This window comes from Hemitrygon akajei, chromosome 19 (genome assembly GCF_048418815.1).
Source record: "Hemitrygon akajei chromosome 19, sHemAka1.3, whole genome shotgun sequence".
NCBI lineage: Eukaryota > Metazoa > Chordata > Chondrichthyes > Myliobatiformes > Dasyatidae > Hemitrygon > Hemitrygon akajei.
In genome coordinates, this window is record NC_133142.1 from 74,930,353 (window position 1) to 74,951,810 (window position 21,458).

Here is a 21,458-nt window from a genome sequence, read left to right on the forward strand (position 1 = left end):
TATAGCCCTCTATTTCACTAAGCTCCACGTACCTATGTAAAAGTCTTTTAAAAGACCCTATCGCATCCGCCTCCACCACTGTTGCTGGCAGCCCATTCCACACACTCACCACTCTGCATTAAAAAAAAACAACAACTTACCCCTGACATCTCCTCTGTACTTACTCCCCAGCACCTTAAACCTGTGTCCTCTTGTGGCAACCATTTCAGCCCTAGGAAAAAGGCTCTGCCTATCCACACAATCAATACCTTTCTGACTATCCACACGATCAGTATCTCAGTTTGATCAAATAATTTTGTTTATGTAGCAAATAGTGCACAGTTTGGCTGTTTGAACGCTGCAAGGATCATAATCATTGTTACATGCTAGTAAATAATTGGGAGTATATTCACTATGTAAAATTGTGGTTACCCTATTGAAGGAAGGATGTGGTTTGTGGGTACATTAGAGATTTACAAACATGTTGCCAAAATTAGAAGAGTTTTAACAGTGAAAAAGGTTGGATAGACTGGGATTTCTTTTTGTAGATGGCTCAGGCTAAATTTTTCATGTATTTTTGGGGTTGTGGTCATCACTGGCAAGGGCAGTATTTGTTACCTATTAATGATTCTTCCAAAATGATGGTTAACCATATACTTCAATTACCATGGTCCATTTTATGAATGTTCTTCTATACTGCTGTTGGTCAGGAGTTTCAGGATTCAGACACAATAAGAATGAAGGCATTACAATATATTTCAGGTCTGGATCCTGGAGAAGAATATGCAGGTGTTAAATTTCTGATGTGCGTGTTGCCCTTTTGATGGAAGAGGTGGAGTTTTGGGAGTGCAAGTAGTTTTTAGATGAAATGCTCTTTAGCCATTGTTTACTGGTGGATACAGTGCCATTGGCCTGCTTGGTCTTCGATTTTGGTCATTTAGATTTGTAGAGCTGTCCTCGTCTTGACTTGAATCAAACACTTTGCTTGTGACGCATTGATTGTGAAAAACGTTTGGTGTAACCCTTGCCACATGATACCCATTTTTGAATTGCCCGGTAGCCAATATAGTGATGGTACAGCAGTTAAGTACCAAACCAGTAATTGAAAGCCCGAAGTCAACAATGCAAAGATACGTGTTCAAATCCTAATTGAATTTGATAATCTGGTGTTGTGTATGTGGCCTGTTTACACAACTATATTATTAATAACAACATTGGAGACAGGAGTTAAGTTTCCATGGTTCTTTACTGGTAGAGTCTGAACTTTAACACACATATATACAGATCCATGCGCTCCTAATAGCACATGCAATGACATGTTACTACAACATAAAGTAGTCCCTTATTATAATGTAGGCTATATGGTAGTCCCAAATTTTAAAAAAACACTTGGCAATAATAATGTTAATGACTGAAAATTACAGGATTGCTGTAACAATATAATGTCCCTCTGGGGAAGAAATTTGATAATCTTGCCCAGTCTGGCTGATGTGTGACACCATATGGTTGACTCTTAACTGTTCCCTGTTAGTTGAAAGGCAGATAAGTGTAAATAATAACAGCTGGCCTTGCAGTGCCTGCATCTTAAAATAGTTTTATTTTAAAATGTGATCTTCATTATGAAATCAATGATTTCCATAACTGTGTAGGATGAAGACTGTCCAGAGGAAACAGTTAAGTTTGGGGTTGAGTGCCTTTACATCGACAGCTGGGCCAGAAGAAGAGCTTATGATGCCTTCAAAGATGTTCTTGGGTCTGGTATCAGACACCACCTGCAGGTAAAAGCAACAAGCACAATTCCAAATAATTTAGTAAAGCTCATTTGGTTGATTCTGTGAAATTCATTGCCACAGACAGCTATGGAGACCAAGTCATTGAGTATATTTAAAGAGGGTTTGATAGGCTCTTGATTAATAAGGGCATCAAAGGCTATGGGGAAAAGGCAGGAGAATGGGGTTGAGAGGGAAAATAATCGGATATGGTCGAATGGCAGTGCAGACTTGATAGGCTGCATGGTGTAATTCTTCTCCTGTGTCTAATGGAAACAACTCTCCATCACCAACCTTTTAAAGGATGTGCAGCTTCCAGCAAGGAATTATAAAGGGCAACATTCTACTTTTTCTTTTCTGTATTCTTGCCGACATTATTAAAGCTCTTGCTAGACATGGGTTTGTTTTTCTGCAGTGCTGGCTAAAGGAGTCTAACTTGCTAGAGACCATGTCCTTCCTTATCTATTAGGACCACATCTCTAGTCCCATCAATTTATCATTTGGTCGGTCCTTTTGTAGGGCTGTAGGAGGTCGTGAACATGCCAGATGTTTACAAAGAAGATTATGCTTTTCAAGTGTAAACTATTTAGTAAAGTTAGAGGGAGAGTTACGACGTTACAATTCCTGGGTGTTACATGTTACAGCTGTTCAGGAGGTAGGTGAGACCATACCTGGAATATGTACATTCTGGTTACAACACTATTAGAAATAATGTCATGATGCAGAGAAGATTCACAAAGATGTGATCAGGTCTGGAGGGCTTGAGTTACAAAGAGAGGCTGGATAGGCTGAATCTCTTTTCCCTGGAGTGTAGGAAGCTGAGGGGTAACCTTACAGAGGTATATACACTCATGATGGGCATAGATCGGATAGGTATGGGTTCTGTTTCCCCTAGTAGATAGATTTAAACTAATGGGCACACAGAGTTCCGGTGTGGGGGGGGGGGGGGGCTTAAAGATATAATTAAAGATTAATTGGTATCTGGAATGAGGAGCATGTGAGGATTGTACAGGTAGTTGAATGGACAAGACTTGGAGGGATGTGGAATTAATGCAGGCAAGTGGGACAAGATGATTGGACAAGACTTAGAGGGATGTGGAATTAATGCAGGCAAGTGGGACAAGATGATTGGACAAGACTTAGAGGGATGTGGAATTAATGCAGGCAAGTGGGACAAGATGATTGGACAAGACGTAGAGGGATGTGGAATTAATGCAGGCAAGTGGGATAAGTAAAGATGAATGGACAAGACTTGGAGGGATGTGGAATTAATGCAGGCAAGTGGGATAAGTAGAGATGAATGGACAAAGAGGAATTAATGCAGGCAAGTGGGTCAAGTAAAGATGAGCATTATCATCAGCAAAGTGCAGTGCTTTTTTAAAAACTTTTCCAAAACTGCCAAATTCCAGCCCATTTTTTACGACGTACACTCCATGGGCAAAGATAAAATTACCAATTTAAACTAGAGATCGTTAAAATAATTCTGGTGATGACACTTTACAACTTTTTAATAACTGATGCTGTTTCTGCAGCACAATGAATTGCTGCGAGATATCTTTGAACTGGGTCCTCCTCTCGTATTGGATACTGCTGCTATCAAAGCCAATAAAATTTCAAGGTTTGAAAAGGTATGTGTTTCTAAAGTGCAAGTAAATATTGATATGAAATATGCTACATATTTAAGTAGATTATTTAAAATGTTATGGAAGTTTTGTAGTATTTTTCCACTTTCCCTTTCTCCTTAATCCATTGGGAATATATGTGAATGCATCACATTTTGCTCCTTGGCTACTAAGGGACAGGTGTGATGTAGAGTTTTACTTTGCAGAATTTTTGTATAACAAATGATAATGGGAGACTTGAACTTTGAAGTAAAATTCAAGACATTCTAATTGATTAGCAGTTCTATTTGTAAATTCTTGGGTTGCTTTTTCACTCTTCTTCCTTTTTTACCTTATGGAGTTGTTCCTATAAAAGCATTGTTCAGGAATGTGATATCTCAGTCTTAATTTGTTGCAAAGTTGCTTACAATAAACTGGATTATAATTAAGATATGGTCCATTGTTGAATAGTTGTTTAGTGTTTTTTTTCATCTTAGTATATTCTGAAGCCTTTTGTAATGAAGTTGGTCATTTCAGTATTGAAGCTTATTGTTTATGAACCAATCAGTAAATTGTCTACCTTCCCTTTGACTCCTACTGACTTACTGACTAGCAGAAACATAATAGTGTGACAGGGCTTGGGCATACTCCTTCCATGTAATAAAAGACTATCATTCCAATTTAGGCTAGTTGATCATGTACATTGAAATAATGAAGACTGGGACTGCTCAGCAGTAATGAACAGTCAACATTACAGAGTGTTTCTACAGTTTTCAGTTGTTATTTCAGATATCCAAATCTGGAGGGGCTTTTCCCATTTAGAATCACCCAATACATTGGGGTGGTCATGAAGAGGTACATGCCAGCTGAGGAATATTTGCCATTGTTGCATGAAACTAATCTTTGGAAGGCGCACTGATTTTCAAGGGCATTTGTTATATGTTTTAGGGGCAACTTCTTTCTCTCCACCATCAGATTTCTGAACATACATGAACCAACCCATGAACACCACCTCACTATTTCTGTTCTCCTTTTGCATTTATTTATATATATATATATACACACACACATATTTATAGTAAATGTGTTGTACTGTATGCTGCTGCAAAACAATAAATTTCATGATTTATATCAGTGATATTAAATATTCTGATTCTATTGAAGTATAAGCAGGATGTAAGCTACTATCTTTCTCTTCCTGTTGTACTGTATTTAAAATCTATTTAAAATTTTAAAACTTTTTATAAGGACATGGTTACCAGATATTTTGTAATTATTTAATTATTGTTAGAAGTAAAAAAAAAACTGTTTTGCTTTTCCTATTTTTGAAACAGCATCACTACAACTCTGCTGTATTCAAGGCAAGGACAAAGGCAAGAAACAAAGTCCGCGATAAAAGAGCTGATGTACTTTGAGAAACCAAAGCAACCATCATGTTAGACCTCTGTTGCTGCTCACTGTGAATATGAATTACATTTAACAGGGTTTTCAGTATTGTGTAAGCAATCATGGAGCCTTTTAACACTGCATGTACACACAAATCGTTGCTGTGTTGACTTTTTATTTAACTGAATTAGCATTTTAAATTGTGTAGAAATTTAACAGATTCTCTGTAGGATTGCCTCTAAAATAATGTTTCTATCAAATCAAACCATACAGTAAATTATCTTTTCTCCACTTGATCCCTTGCCTTGCAAAATGAATTTGTAAAGTTAATCATTTTGTTGAAAGTATACTAATGGGGAAATTGATTAAATATTTCAAATTTATTTAATTTTGCAAAAAAAAAGAAAATCCTAAAAATTAAAGTAGGTAGACTTTTCTATTGTTTTCTACCTACACTTTGTATCAGCAGGTATCTGCTTTTTAAATACAGGAATAGTGAGATCAACTGAGACAGGAGTTGAATTTGCAGAAGGTAATATACGGTTCATTTGGTGACCAAACATGATAACTGAGATGTTGATTTTGGAGTTGACATTTTTTCTGGTTACACCTGTAAGTTTAAACTCATTTTAAAAAATTTTAAAATTCATTTTAAAATTTTAACTCATTTTAAAAGTTTAAACTTTTGAATTCTCATGGACGTAGTCAACTTTTTTGTCTTGTGATTTCCAAGATCTTTGTCCATAATTTAAATCGTGCACCATATGGAGACTGTTTACGTTTAGTATGGTTTACTTAAAAATCCACGCTTCTGCCTTTATTGCATAAATTTTAGATTTTTGCTTCATTTGTGTATAAGCAGTATTGTATTTCCTTTCTGAGTCTGGAATATCAATCTTAAAAGTATTTATTCAGGGCAAATAGATTTACAATAGACTTGAAATTTAAATACTGTTCATTCAATTTGTATCAAAGAATTAGTATAACAGAAAATGTTTTTCATTAATTCTAGCCAAATGAATGAAACAATTGGTGCTTTATAATATTTATCTTGAGTTTTGTGTTTATAAAGCTTGTTGCTTATGTTACCTCATTGCGAGGGTTTCTGTCCCAGCTTCTGACTGGGTAGGATTTGCACACCTTACCAATATTGCTCCAAGACCAGAGTGCCGACCGAAAATGGTTCTCTTCTTCTGACCAGTTGGTGTATCTGTACAAGGTGTAATTGAATATTCTTCTTTTGGGCAGTGTAACATCAGAGAGAGTACAGATTCACTGGAGAACAGTTGAACCAGGTGTCCTCCAATTTGAACTGGGCTTCTGAGTGATTCCATCCAAACATACAATTAGTCTACCAGCTTAGTGATGTGTTATTTTTAAGAATTATACAAATAATATTGCTACTGGTATTTGCATATTTCCCAGGAGTTGTGCTTTTTTTAAAAATCTGGGTGCTGTATCTACAAACTTATTAATCTTAAATAACACTCAGAAAATGCTGGAGGAGTTAAGCAGGTCAGTTAGCATCTATGGAAAAGTACACTTCAGTTCTGATGAAGGGTCAACTGTTTATTCTTTTTCATAGATATTACCTGACTTGCTGGGTTCCCTCAGCATTTTGTGTGTGTGTGTGTTACTCTGGTTTTCCAACATCTGTAGAATCTCTAATTCTCCAGAATTTTCTTCTTGTGTTATCTCTGTCCAAAATACAAAAATCTTACATTATCTTAGCGGATTTATGTTTTGACTTTAGTGCTTTCAGTTTTGCATCCAGTCTTTCTTATGTCTCCAATCAGTAGACTGAAAATATACCTCTTGGAACAAAAATCCACTGCAACTCATACTGGTCTAACATAATTAATACTTCCTGGTAGTGGCATTTACTGATCTTATAAAATCCAATTAAAGTGAAGAATAAAACTCAGCATTGGTTGAAGCAAATTGATGAGTAATGCAGAGATGGCAGCTTTAAGCCTGTTATAGTTCCATTGTATTTGTTGGCGGTTTAGCTTGTCTGCAGTGCAAGTGAATCCCATACCTGAATAGCCAACAACCACCTGTCAGATTGGAAACACGATTTACAAACATTTCTGCCTCACTCCCCTTCCCCAGGGGATTAATTTAAGATGAATGGCATTTAGGATTCCTAGAGATCCAAGCACCTGGTATTCAGCCATTTTGATGGATTTGCCTTCAGCCCAGATTATTTACAGGTGTGTTTATGCAAACTGTTTCTGGCTATCAAATTATTTTACTAAAATGAGGAACGAATTCTGTATATGTGCCTTTGCATAACGTGTGCTGTATCTGAAAGAGCTTATTAAAAACATTATGAAATTAATTCTACATATTTTTGTATTGTTGGTGGGATTTTAGGGAGGGGGTTTGAAAGTGTGGAAGGTAAATTTGGGGAGCAGGATTTTGAATACTTTGGGAACAGATTCCTTGGGTAGGAGTGATGTATTTTAACTCCTGTATATTTGTGCTCATTTTCATCTTGTTGCTGTGCCTTCATGTAACTCTTTAAATGGTGAATTGTTTGCCAAAGAAACATAACATCTCAAAAAACACATACGGTTACTAATTTTTTGTTCAATGAAAACACGAGGAGCAAATATGCTCCAGTAAAATATTTTAATTGCCATTTCTACCAAAATACTTTTCTAATTAATATCACATGATTCAAAACCTGTCCTTAAATAGAACAACCTGTAAAAAACAGAGTTTACCAATGTTTGAGCAAATTGTATACAATATTTTCTGTCAAGAAATGAAATGTGCTTAAGTAAACCAATTTATGATGGAAAAAGTACAGCTTTAAACATTACACATGACTCAAAGCATTTTCAAAAAGCCAGACTTTCAAGTTTTTAGACTAAGGTAAAACAACATTTTATTGCAATTCAGAAGCTAACTGCCTCAAGCAGGAAGTGCCTGAATGTTACGGTAGTTCTATTGCCTTTTTAGAAGATTTTATGAATGACTTAATGCAATAGGTAACATTGAGCAAATTCTTGGTGTCCTTCTACACATACACTTAAGTTCTTTTGGTTTTATTAGTTGGTCGTTATCACTAACCCAGCTTTTAATTTCTCAGGCTCTACCTTTCCAACTCAGATTTCTCTGGCGTAGATGGGCCAAATGTGCTATGATGATTCTGTGTAGCTATGGGTATTCGCATGTGTCCCAGCTATGCCTGTCTTTTTGTCGCCTATGTGAAAGAGTCCGTGTTCCAAGCCTAAACTGCTATAGCTCCGAAACTCTTCCTTTGCAATATTGATGACTGCATTTGTGCTGCTTCCTGCACCCATGCTGAGCTTGTCGACTTCATCAATTTTGTCTCTGACTTCCACCCTGCCCTCGAATTTACCTGGTCCATTTCCGACACCTCCCTCCCTTTTTTGGAGACAGTCCACAGAAATCTTTTATAAACCCACTGACTTACAGCTATCTGGACTATACCTTTTCCCATTCTGTCACTTGTAAAAGTGTCATTCCCTTCTTTCAGATCCTCTATCTCCACCACATCTGCTCTCAGGATGAAGCTTTTCACTCCAGAACTAATCAAATGTTCTTCAAAAAAAGTGGCTTCCCTTCCTCCACCATCAACACTGCCTTCTGCATCTCTTCCATTTCATGCACATCTGCACTCACCCCATCCATCTACCATGATACCAGGGATAAGGGTTCCTTCTGTCCTTGCCTACCACCCCACTAGCCTCTGCATACAGCACATAATTAACTACCTTCTGCAATATCCAACAGGATCCCACCCCCTACACCTTCCATAGGGATCTCTCTATGCTACTCCCTTGTCCACTCATCTCTCCTCACTGATCTCCCTCCTGGTACTTATCCTTGTAAGTGGAACAAGTGCCACAATTATCCCTATACTTACTCCTCCATTCCCATTCAGGGCCCCTTCCAGGCAAGGTGACACCTCACCTGTGTGTCTGTTGCGGTCATCTACTGTATTCAGTGTTCCTGGTGTGGCCTCCTGTATATTGGTGAAACTCTTGGCTAAGCCCTTACACTCCACCCACCAGATAAAGCGGGAATTCCCTGTAGCCACCCATTTCAATTCCACTTACCATTCCCATTCCAACATGTCAGTCCATGGCCTTCTCTACTGTTGTGATGAAGCCACATTCAGGTTGAAGGACCAACACCTTATATTCTGTGCAGGTAGCTTCCAATCTAACAGCATGGACATGGGTTTCTCAAATCTGATAATTGCCCCTCCCCCTCCACCATTCCCCATTCCTGTTTCCCTCTCACCTTATATCCTTACCTGCCCATTACCTCCCTTTCTTCCATGGTCTTCTATCCTGTACTGTTAGATTCCCCCCTCCTCCAGCCCTTTCTCTAACTTCCCAGCTCTTTACTTCACCCTCTCATGGTTTCACCTGTTGCCTGCCACCTTGTACAACATCTTCCCCTCCCCCACCTTTTTCTGACTTCTCCCCTTCATTTCCAGTCTGCGAGAAGGGTGATAGCTCAAATAATTACTCTTTTCCATAGGTACTGCCTGGCCTGCTGAGTTCCTCCAGCATTTTGTGTTTGGTGCTCCATGATTTTGATTTTTGCTCAGGCATATATGATGGTGAAATTCAAGAATAATCAATTTTTAATTCCATTTGCTGATACTTCAAAAAAAAAATTAAGTCCTCACTTGCATACCGCACAAACGTAATAGCATCCACACATGGGCCAGAGAGAATTTAACCACATGCCATTAAGCGTCATTCTTGTCTCAAAGCAATTTAACCCTGCCCCAGTCAACATTGTGGGAACACCATTGACCTAGACCAAGATACGAATACTCGGACTACAAGATAGTTCAGAGGTAGAGTATCCCAGGGCGAGTTACCCCCTGACAAACTAAACCTTTGTTCACAATCTTCTCTTCTGAATACAACTCCCAGGAAACTTGACACCATCAGGGTCAAAACAGTTCCCTTGATAGACACCACACCTGCCACCTATTAAATCTCTCTCATCAGTGGTGTTTAGTGGCCACAGTATGTATCCATTAGAAAATGTGTGGCAGTTACTCAAAAGAAGGGCTGCAGATGCAGGGAAAACATCACCACCCACAGGTCACACACTATTTTTGGCCTTGTGAAGTTGTTGTCAATTAAGGTTGGCCAAGAAATGTTTTTCTTCCAGTGCTGCCCAGATACTGGAAAAGGAATAGAGGGAAACCACAATATTAACAAATTATGACAGAATGCTAGGCTTAATCAGCATATCCTCCCATGGTTAGGGCAGAATTCTATTCCTATGAACCCAATCAGTTTACAAGTGGGAAATGTGGCCACAGAGTTGCAACACAGCAGGTGATGTGTACCTGAGTTGTAGTCATTAAATGAATTCCAAGCGCTCCTTCATATGAACATGCTGTACAGAAGTTGGGCCTTCATAAGCTGTGGATGGCCTTTATACACAAAGTGCACCCTGCATTTCTACAGTTAAGCCAATTCCATTGAAATGTGAATAAAATATAATTCCCTAATTTACCTGTTGATGCTATATGCAGGAACAAGCCCTTCAAGTCTACTGCATAATCCAATGTTATGGACAGACTGGTCTTTTGTTTCAAATGTTCTCTGCTGTCCAACCTCCTTAACACATGAATCCTCAGTAATATAATTCATATCTCAAGGTTTATTGTATTCAATTGCTTGACCTCCACAGCTTTCCAGAATAGCATATTCCAAAATTTCACAGATTGCTGAGAAAAGTTACCTATCTCCATTTGGAGATATATCTTTTCCTGAAACAATTCTTATTCTAGACTTGTCCCACTGGGGAGAAACATCCTCAAAGCATTTAGCTTTGCCAAATCCCTTCAAAATCTTGAAGATTGGAAGGAAATCATATTTTTCTAATTTCCAGAGAGTTTCCCACATTCCATTTTTGATCCAGTTTTTCCTCAGAACATTTACTTCACCTCAATGTTGTGAACCTTTGTTACAGTGACTCCAAAGCCTTTATTAAGAGAGGTGAAAAAATTACTATTAGAGTTTTCCTGGTTTGAAATCATCAAATTTGTAAGGAGTTACAGCAAGGCTTCAAATGTTTTGCACTTCATCCTCCTTGCAATAAAGGACACTTATATTTTAAATTATTTGCTGTACATACATATTAACTTTGTTTCTTTTACAAAGGCACACAGACTTTAACACTATATTTAGCGGAGTCAGAGTAGGTAAATAATACTCTACTGGCTTTTGGCCAAGGTGGCTACCTCACATTTTGCTTCATAATGCCACATCTGACCTGTTTTAAGCTGTTTATATCAAATTACATACTGTGCTTTCCATACAACTTACATTGCTAATCTTTGTATCATCAGAAAGTTTGGATACAATATGCTTTATCCCTATACCATTTCCTCCTCAGGCAATATTGTTACTTTCTTAACTTTTCCAATCCATTGGGTTCTTTTACAGAATCTAGGTAAATGATGTTTAACAGAACTTTTTATTCTGTTTTAGTTCTCAGTCTTTGCTCATGCAATATATTATTGTTAACCCAAGAAGTCCTGTGGAACTTTTAATCTATTATTTTCTTAAATACCTTTTGAGGATCAAATTAATTAAACACCATTGTGTTCATACTTTTCTACTTACATTCTCAAAGAACACTCATTATTCAGCATACATTTTCTTTGATAAAAAATATAAACTCTGCCTCATTGTTATGTTTATTAAAACATCACTTTCTTCATAATGAATTTCATCATTTTTCGACCAGTTTATGCTAAGCTAATTGGCCTCTTCCATGTTGTTCTCCCCCTGGCCCCGATAAATAACAGTTACATTTTTTGTTTCCCAATCTAGGGGATTTTGGAGGATCAATGCATTCACTTACTCTCAAAATCATTGAGTGCAGGTCCACATTCCAGAGGACTTGCCAACTCGCTATTCTATTAGCATACTCCATAACTTTTCATTTGTGATACTGTCTTTTAATATCTCATTTTTGCTTTTTAATACTTTTAGATGTATATAAAATATTTGTTTTAACATTTCTGCCGCATTCCCAGTTGAAAAACTCTTCATCTCAGCTTTCACACGACCAAGATTTACTTACGCATTATGATCTCTGCTTTTTTTTATAAGTTCAAAGTAAATTTATTGTCAACATACATACTATATGTCACCATATACTACTCTGAGATTCATTTTCTTGCAGGTATTCACAGAAGATACAAAGAAATACAATAAAATCAAAGAAAATCTACACACAAAGATGAGCAAACAACCAATGTGGGAAAAAACAAAAGTTAAGCAAAATACAAAAAAGTAATAATAATAAATATATAAGTAATAAATAATATTGAGAGCATGAGATAGAGTCCTTAAAAATTAGTCCATTGGTTGTAGAATCCGTTCAGTATTGAGGTGAATGAAGTTATCCACTCTGGTGCAGGATCTGATGTTTGAAGGCTAATAACTTCCTAAACTGGTGGTGTGGGACCACTGTCCGGCTGACAACAGCAAGAAGAGAGCATGACCTTGATGGTGAGTGTCCTTGGTGGATGCTGCTTTCTTATGAATGTTTAGTATTTTCATTCTGTTTTCTCCCTTTTGGTTTTATCCATCCCTAAAATTGCTAAAATGATTTCCAAATTTATAAGCCCCCTTTTTGCCCCCCACCTAATAATTTGTTAATTGTTTTTGGATTATTCAATGTGAATTTGTATTTCCCAATACATGTATACCTTTAAGAATTATAAAACTTTAAATAGCCTGCACATTTTACTTATCACTATTCTTATTGACGTATAGTGTCATTTAGTTCAGTGTGACTACCTCCACAATGCACTTTATCCAAGCTCTCCTTTTGTACCTTGTTATCTACATTTATCTGAAAGGTATATCTTTACCTTTATCTGTATTTATTTAAAAGGCATTAGTCAAGTTATTTGACAACAGCTTTAGACTTTATCACTCTCAAGCTGAATGCAAAGTTCAATCATGTAATTAATCCTTTATCCCATTGTTGCATGTATATGTGACAAACTGGCATAAGAGTTTACAATAATTCCCAAATCCAGGAAATTGTCAGCCAAGGTTGATGAAAATAGGTCTGAAATTTAATGGACCATCATTGTGCACGTAGCAAGTGGTAGTAGAAGAATCATGGAATCCTTCACATGAGAACATTTGGCATGTTGTAATTGCACAATGTTTTTCAAGTGCAAGTTAATTATCATTCAACTGTACATGAATATGCCCAAATAAAACAGCATTCCTCCAAGGCCAAAGTGCAACTCTTATCAGTAACAGCACACAGGTATTTGAGTTACTGTTGCTTTCATGTCAGCTTGTCCAGTCTGGCCGTTCCCCTCTAACCTCAGAAGAAGCTTTTGCCCACTGATCTGCCCCTCACTGGCTTTTTGTTTGTTTTTCACGCCATTCTCTGTAAACTCTAGAGCCTGTTGTGCGTGTAAGTCCCAGGAGGTCAGCAGTATCTCGGTACCCTGGCTGGGCACCAACTATCATTCCATGGTCAAAGTCACTTACAGCAATTTTTCCCCCATTCTGATGTTTTGTCTGAAAAACAACTGAACCTCTTGACCTGCCTCCATGCTTTACGTACAGAGATGCTGCCATATGATTGACTGATTAATGAAGAGGTGTACCTAATACAATGGTTACTGAGCGTATATCTAAACGCAACAAGCCATCAGTTGGCAAGTGGGAACAAAAGAAATCATGGAATCCTAGAGCACAGGAGGTCATTTGTCATATTATAATTGCACAGTCATGTGAAAGAACTCCAACTGCCTTGTTTTTCCTGTACACTTTCCCTGTTGAGCATTTAAGTAACAATTATAGTTTTCACTTTACTGCACCATTAACTCTGAGACCTTCCGATTCATCCAGTATGTATTTACTGTTCAGTCCTCTCTAAAAATGAGCTGCTTGGCAGAAATATAGCAGCTGTTCCTCTTGTCCTCTGATCACAGCTGCACTGACATCTGGTGCCTTGAACAGAAAACTAAGGGCTATTTTTAACAAATGTTCTCTTTGGATAGTTCCTATTTTAGAAGAGAATTTATTAAGTAAGTGAATGTCTGAGAGTTAACAGCTAGGCATTGCCACTGATTTAAAAAAACCTTTCCTTTGAGTGTTTCAGAAACAAGATTTCTGGTGAGTTTCATCGAATGGGCTGCTCTTCTTGTGCATTTCTTCAATTCAGTTCTGTCTGCAGCTACGCTGTAGAGGAAGGGAAAACAAAAGGAATTCATTCATTTATTTCCATCCTGGCACATTTAACCTGTGGTAAGTAAGTTTAAGTTTAGAAATACAGTTTGCTGGATAAGGTCAGATGTTGCAGTTGTAATGTAGATGTTAATTATTTGTTGTACACTATTTGCAGCAGCATTGAGGTATGCAAATTAGTTAATTGGGAAAATATAGAAGTTATCAGCAATTCCCTCTATCTCATTCGGGGTGCACTGTTAACCCCATTGTAATCGTAAGAAATCTGTGAATTGTCAAATGCTTCCTGAAGCTATTCTTTCTGGAAAATGTCCTGATAAAGACATTATCCTGAACGAATAGCTTCATGAAGCATTTAAGTGATGAGATTTAAGTGATCTTTAATAGTGTTCCCAGCCATTATAAATATTAGGAAAATTTTGGTCCCTAAGAAAATGTAATTTTAATCACATTTTATAATTTCATCAAATAAAAATGTTTAATATTTAAGATACAAAGTTTCTCAGCGTTTTAACAGTACTGTAAGCCTATTCTTTTTTTTTGGATAATGAGCCACTCCCATCAAATAGATATTATGTAATTGTTTAAAATAATCTGTATATTATTTAAAGGCATTCCATAATTAACTCCTAAATGATGAAAATCAGTTTTATAGCTCAAAGATCTTTTAATTATCACCACGGGGTAAGGGTACTTAAATGGGGCCGGTTGAGGATAGAAACATATCAAATGTCACTCGCTGCATGCTACTAAACCACGCAAACAATGAATTCAATTCTTTTCCATATCGTATCAGTTACCTTAGCATGGACAGTGTCTAGAAACTACAATATGTCTAATTAACTTTTAAAAAGAGACGTTTTTATAATTGAACTAAAGATGAGCCAAGTTCATCCACATGATTGTTGATTGAGGAATGGGTTGTGTTCTGCTGTGACTCATGCATTTGTGCACATGCCAATTGAGTGAACTCACGGTTGAAAATTCACAACTACAATATGATGTTAAGGAAGGTTCCTGTAACATTGATCCTTCTGCACAAATAGATTAATTACAACTGTATTAGATAGGAACTGAAGAAGACTGGGGCTGCTATTTGAGGTTAAATCCATGTTTCATGGGAATATTTCAAAAACCAGTTGATTTGAGCTTAGAACAAGCATGTTCCAGTGCAGTTGAAAACATAAGGACAAGAAGGTTTGGGAACCTTGCATGGAGAGAGATATAGTAAAGGGAACACCAGTGAATCTGCAGATGCTGGAAATAAATAAAAACACAAAATGCTGGCAGAACTCAGCAGGCCAGACAGCATTTTGAGTTTTTATATAGTAAAGGGGGAGACTTTGAAAGTATTCCTTAAGTTATAAAATGCCTTTGGCATTTCTGATGGTGAATCTGGAGATGATATTGTCTAGAATGTTCTGCAGAAGTCAGGAATGAGGCACAAATCTTATGGTTACACAAATCTTATTTTTATTAGATATTCATAACAAAGATGTAATAATAACTAACTCACTTCAGTGCAAAGTTACCTTACCTTTTTTATGCCAATGAGCCTTACCATTAACTGAGGGGTCTGTGGACCCCAGGTTTGTGTAAGAAAGAAAGAACCAAAGTAAAAAAGGCAGGGAAGCAAAAGACAAAGAATAAACTATTTGTGATCATCTTTATATTGAAAACTATCTCAAACTAGACAGATAGTAACATTCCTCTGGTAAGAACAGCCTCTGAGACAGTTCAGTTTATGCTGGCATAACAGAGGCTTGCAGAAAAACTGCCAAAAATACAGAACCAGGAATACACTGGCATCTAGAGGAGGTTCACAACAATAATCCCAGGATTGAAAGAGTTAATGTATGAGAAATGTTTGATGGTCCTGGCCCTGTATTCACTGGGCTTTAGAAGAATAAGGGAGGATCTCATTGAAACCTATTGAATATTGATAGATCTAGATAGAGTGGACGTTAGGAGGATGTTTCCAATAGTTGGAGCTGAGGACTGAAAATTGGAGGACTATCCGGTCTGCCTGGTGCCTGGGTTCGGGACATTTCATCTGACCTTGGGAAGGGAATGATCTAGTTGTTGTGGTCCATGTGGGTACAAGCTGTCTGCCCTTGCTCATTAAGTCTGGTAGCCAGGCAGCCTGGGAACAGTGCAGGAGGAGACCAGAGGGCTGTGTAATTGTATCCAAATGTGGGTTGAACAATTTAGAGGAAATGGGAAATTATCTTAATTACAATGCTGAGTATTTATTGTGATAATTTGTTTTATTGTTGGGCATGTAAACCTTTGCCTCCATTTAATTACTTTATTTTTTTTTGGATCTGGGCTTCACTGACAGGAGCTTGCCTCTGCCTTGAGCTGAGTTACCTTCTTGATCTGCAATTCTTCCAGAGAAGGTGCTCACACACTGCTGTTTACTCAGTGTTGCAGGATTTAGACTGATTGATGGTGATGGATGAAATACGGTGGATTCCCATTAATTGGGACACATCCAGACCAGTACATTTTGTCCCAATTAAGCAGCTGCCCCAATTAGCTGCAGTTTCATGGAAATAGTTCAAAAGGTATAAAAGAGACAAACTGCCATTTAACTGAGGAACATATTATGTATTGAAATTAAATACAGAACAAATTAGAACACTACCAATAATACACTATTATAAAACTGTGTATTAGCTCCTAATCCTTATCCATGGAAGAATTCATCATCATCACATTATCCTGACTGTAAATGAACAAAATCAGCACAGATACCTAGTGCAGATAATGGACTGCCTTCATATAATATTGTCGATGATTATACCCTCCAAATCTTCATTTTAATTGTAACATTCATGATGATTGTTGATACTTTCAAATTCGTAGTTCCTAACTTATTGAAGTAGTGAAATCATTTTATTTTCACTCGCAGCCATTTCTGGCATCTTCAAACTTGAATGTTTAAAACCACAATGAGCAAAACAGTTCTGAATTGTCTTGCTGCTTATTTCTCGCCAACTATTAGTAACAAAAATCACTGCTTTTTGAAGTCAAATATATGCAATTGACTCTATTTAAAAACTGCTCACTCTAAGCATGGTATCATGTCTAATGGCCACGAAAGTGCATGTGACTGATGCTAGTTAGAAACTGTTTGGCAACAGTTTCCTGCCCCAATTAAGCAGTACTATGTCCCAAACAAATGAAGAGAATTCCTGCTGTTTTCTGAATTAGTTTTTGTTCTTTAAGAATTGACCCAAATAAGTGGCGGCCTGATTAAACGACGGCCTAGGTAACTGGAGTCTAATGTATAAATTTCTAAGCGAGCTGCGTGATCTGGTCAGGAATTTACAGATGTTTCATTTGTCCATCAGTGGTAGATGTTAGCAGGTACTGTCAGGAGTAGTCTACTATTTAACTGCAATGCAATTTTAGATGGTGCACACTACAACCAAGTGATACCTTGGAAAAATGAGCTCTTCCATACTTCACTTACTGATGCTGACTGGCCAAACACAAGGAAATTCCATCACGTGTTAGATTAAATCATATATAAATAAATGTCTTGAAACTTGGTTCCTCTTTCAAGGTTAATTTACTGGTGAAAACAAGAGCAGAATTAAGTCATTTGGGCCATCAAACATGCTCCACAATTTGATCATGGCTCATTTCTCCTCCTGCCTTTTCCCCTTAACTGTTGACACCTTGACTAATCAAGAACCTATCAACCTCTGCTTTAAATATACTCAATGACATGGCTTTTGCAGCTGTCTGTGGCAATCAACATCAGACATTTACTACCCTCTAAACACCCTGACGAAGGGTCTCGGCCCGAAACGTTGACTGCTCGTTTCCACGGATGCTGCCCAACCTGCTGAGTTCCTCCAGCTTGTTTGTACGTGTCGATTAACTACCCTCAGTCTGGCAAAATTCTTCCTCATCTCTGTTTTAAAGGGTCATCCTCTATTCTGAGGCTTTGCCCTCTGGTCCTACTATTGGAAACATCCTCCCTGTATCCACTTTCACTAGGTTTTTCAATCTCATCACTTACACTTAGGATCTTATACGTTGCAATGAAGGCCCCTGTCATTCTTTTAAATTACAAGGAGATGTGTCTCTTAAGTACCAGAGTCAGAATTATGTTTATTATCGCTGCCATATGCTGTGACATTTGTTGTTTTCTGTCAGTACAATTTTATCAGAATCAGATTCAGATTTAATATTACCGACAGATGTTGTGAAATTTGTTAACTCTATGGCAACAGTACAATGAAGTACATGATAAATAAATATAGAGGAAAAAACTGAGTTACATTAAGTACATATGTCTATTAAATAGTTAAGTTAAATTAAGTAGCACAAAATAATAGAAATAAAAAAGTAGTGAGTTAGTGTTCATGGGTTCAATGTCAATTCAGAAATCAGATGGCAGGGGGGGAAGAAAGCTATTCCAGATTTGCTAAATGCGTGCCTTTAGGCTTCTGTACCTCCTTCCCAATGGTAACAGTGTGAAAAGGGCATGTCCTGGGTAGTGAGGATCCTTAATGATGGACGCCAACTTCCTAAGACACCACTTCTTGAAGATGTCATGGAAACTATGGAGGCTGGTACTCATGATAAGCTTCTGCCACTTAATTTGATTTGTGCAGTAGCCTCCCCACCACCCCCACCCCCATACCAGGCAGCCAGTCACCAAATCTTCTCAAACTCCCAATGAAATATAGCCACTGCTTTGCCTTCTTTATAGCTGCATCAATATGTTGTATCCAGGTTAGGACCTCAGAGATCTTGACACCCAGGAACTTGAAATTGCTCAATCTTTCCACTTCTGATCCCTCTATGAGGACTGGTTTGTGTTCCCTCATCTTACCCTTCCTGAAATCCACAATTAACTCTTTGGTGTTGCTGACATTAAGTGCAGGTTGTTGCTATGACACCACTCAGCCAGCTGGTATATCTCACACCTATATGCCCTTCCATCACCATCTGAGATTCTGCCAACAATGGCTGTATTGTCAGTAAATTTACAGATGCTGTTTGAGCTATGCCTAGCCACACAGTCATGGGTGTAGAGAGAGAGTAGAGCAGTGGGTTAAGCACATACCCCTGTGGAACGCCAGTGTTAATTGTCAGTGAGGTGGGGATGTTATTACCAATCCTCACAGGTTGTGGTCTTTCAGTTTGGAAGTTGAGGATCCAATTGCAAAGGGAGGTACAGAGGCCCAGGTTCTGTAGATTTTCAATCATGACTGTAGGAATGATGGTGACAAATGCTGAGCTATAGTCAATAAACAGCATTCTGTCATAGGTATTTGCATTGCCCAGGTGATCCAAGGCTCACTTCCTTAATATATGCATGGAGACTTTTCAGCCTATGGAGTCCACACTGACTCTTAGAGTCATCCCATTCCTCCATGTATTTCCCGATAACCTATTACTTCTCCCATGCTAATGAGCACCCCTCTAAAATTCCTACCATTCCACTACTCTAGTGGTAAATTACAGATGTCAATTCACCTACCAAGTAGCTCAAGGAAACAGGAGCATCCTGTAGAAGTCTGTGCATTTCCAGGAGAATGTGCAAACTCCTCACAGATATCTCCTGTGGTTAGGAATGAGAACTATGAAGTAGTGACTCTACCTGTGTGTCACTCTGCCACCCATCATACACCTTTAATTTATCATTTAAGCACGTTTTAATATTTTTAAAGGTATATGTAAATATTAATAAAATATTTAGATGCTTCTAGAAGTTTGGATAAGTACATGAATGGGAGTAGTATGGTTCAGGTGCAGGTCAATTGGATTAGATTAACAGTTCAGCATGGATTAGATGGGCCAAAAGGCCTGGTTATGTACTGTAGTATTCGATGGCACTCTTTGGACGGTGAGGTAGCGTAGTAGTTAGCATAACACTATTACAGCATCAGTGACCCGGGTTCCATTCTTGCCCTGTCGGTTAGGAGTTTGTATATTCTCCAAAGACATATGGGCTAATCGCTCACATGGATATAATTGGGCTGCATGGCTTTATTGGGTTAGAAAGGCCTGTTACTGAGCTGTACCTCTAAGTAAATGCTCTATGATCATCAAAGGTTGTATAGTTCAAAGGACTTTGACAGCAGCAATTGTCAAAAGGTCAATGGGCAGTCAGAGGCGGGGTCAACCCATCGAGGTTTTGGTACCATCCACAATTCTTTGTCTCTGCAGCCACAAACATCCAGTGTGTAGTGTGAACAGGGGACTGGGCTGTCTGAACGAAGTCCATACCCTTGTCTCTTCAGCACTTTCTCCAGATCTCTTTTGTTCATTATTCCAATGCTTAAGACTGATTAAGTGTACGGGGTGCCATGTTAGCATAGTGGTTAGTGTGTCACTATTACAGCTTGGGCTGTCAGAGTTTGAAATTCAATTCCAATGTTATCTGGAAGGTATCTGCATATCCTCCCCTTGAACACGTGGGTTTTTCCGAGTGTTCCAGTTTGCTCTTGCAGTCCAAAGATGTACCGGTTACTAGGCTATTGTAAATTGTTCTGTGATTAGGTTACGGTTACAATGGAGGTTGCTGGGTGGTGCTACTTTGAAGGGCCTATTCTGTGCTGTATCTCAGTAAATAAGCAAACATAGCCTATTAAAACCTGGTGAAACATCAACATTAGTCACTCTGCTCCACATTTAGGCATTAGACACAGTGAAATTTCATACTTTCTGATGGCAATAACATGACTATTTGCCTTTCAACACACACAAAATGCTGGAGGAGCTCAGCAGGCCAGGGAGCATCTATGGAAAAGATTACAATCTACGTTTCAGGCCAAGACCCTTCTGCAGGAACTTCAACTGTACTCTTTTCCATAGATGCTGCCTGGGCTGCTGAATTCCTCCATCATTTTGTGTGTATTGCTCAGATTTCCAGCATCTGCAGATTTTACCTTGTTTACTGTTTGTCTTTCCTTGATTCTATTGTATTTCTTTGGTTCATCAAGATTTTTTTTTTTACAATATTTTTATTCAGGAAAAAAACAAGATTTACAGAGTGCAACACATAGATACATCTCAACATAACTTGTGTACATTCATATATTGTAATAAAATTGATCAAAATGTTATAGCATAACACATTAAAGGTATCCCACTCTGTAATCAAAAATTTAAAGATAAGTTTTTTCTTCATCAAAAAAAGACGCAATAAATCTAAGTTGATTTGCTTTATAATAATTCTTAAAAGTTGGAAGTTGTAACCCTCCTAAATCAAATTTACATGTCAATTTTTCCAATGATATTCTTGACATTTTGGATAAATCTAAGACTTTTATTGGAACAAATTACTGGAGTACAACTCCCACATAGTCCAATATTATTTTTATTACGAGATATTGAAGGGACAATACCGAAACTTAAATTGAATAAGTATCAGAAAAAATTTATAAAAATTGCATTGGCAGTAGCCAAAAAAGTTATCGCAGTTACTTGGAAATCTGATTTATATTTAACTATGGATCGTT

General features: G+C 37.7%; 2 protein-coding genes across 5 annotated transcripts in view; both read left to right on the forward strand.

The window, feature by feature from the left end:
* LOC140742079 (interferon-related developmental regulator 1-like) overlaps positions 1-7,081 on the forward strand; it is a 39,547-nt gene extending 32,466 nt beyond the window's left edge. For all 4 annotated transcript variants that reach the window (XM_073072900.1, XM_073072901.1, XM_073072899.1 and 1 more), the window contains 3 exons: positions 1,629-1,757; positions 3,281-3,376; positions 4,684-7,081. In XM_073072900.1, coding sequence (XP_072929001.1) covers positions 1,629-1,757; positions 3,281-3,376; positions 4,684-4,764 — 306 coding nt within the window. In that variant the 3' untranslated portion in view covers positions 4,765-7,081. The remainder of the gene's footprint in view (positions 1-1,628; positions 1,758-3,280; positions 3,377-4,683) is intronic.
* A 5,077-nt stretch (positions 7,082-12,158) lies between these two features.
* LOC140742081 (monocarboxylate transporter 5-like) overlaps positions 12,159-21,458 on the forward strand; it is a 155,208-nt gene continuing 145,908 nt past the window's right edge. Inside the window, exons 1-2 of the mRNA XM_073072903.1 lie at positions 12,159-12,264; positions 13,886-14,031. The gene's annotated coding sequence lies outside the window, so the exon portion shown is untranslated. The remainder of the gene's footprint in view (positions 12,265-13,885; positions 14,032-21,458) is intronic.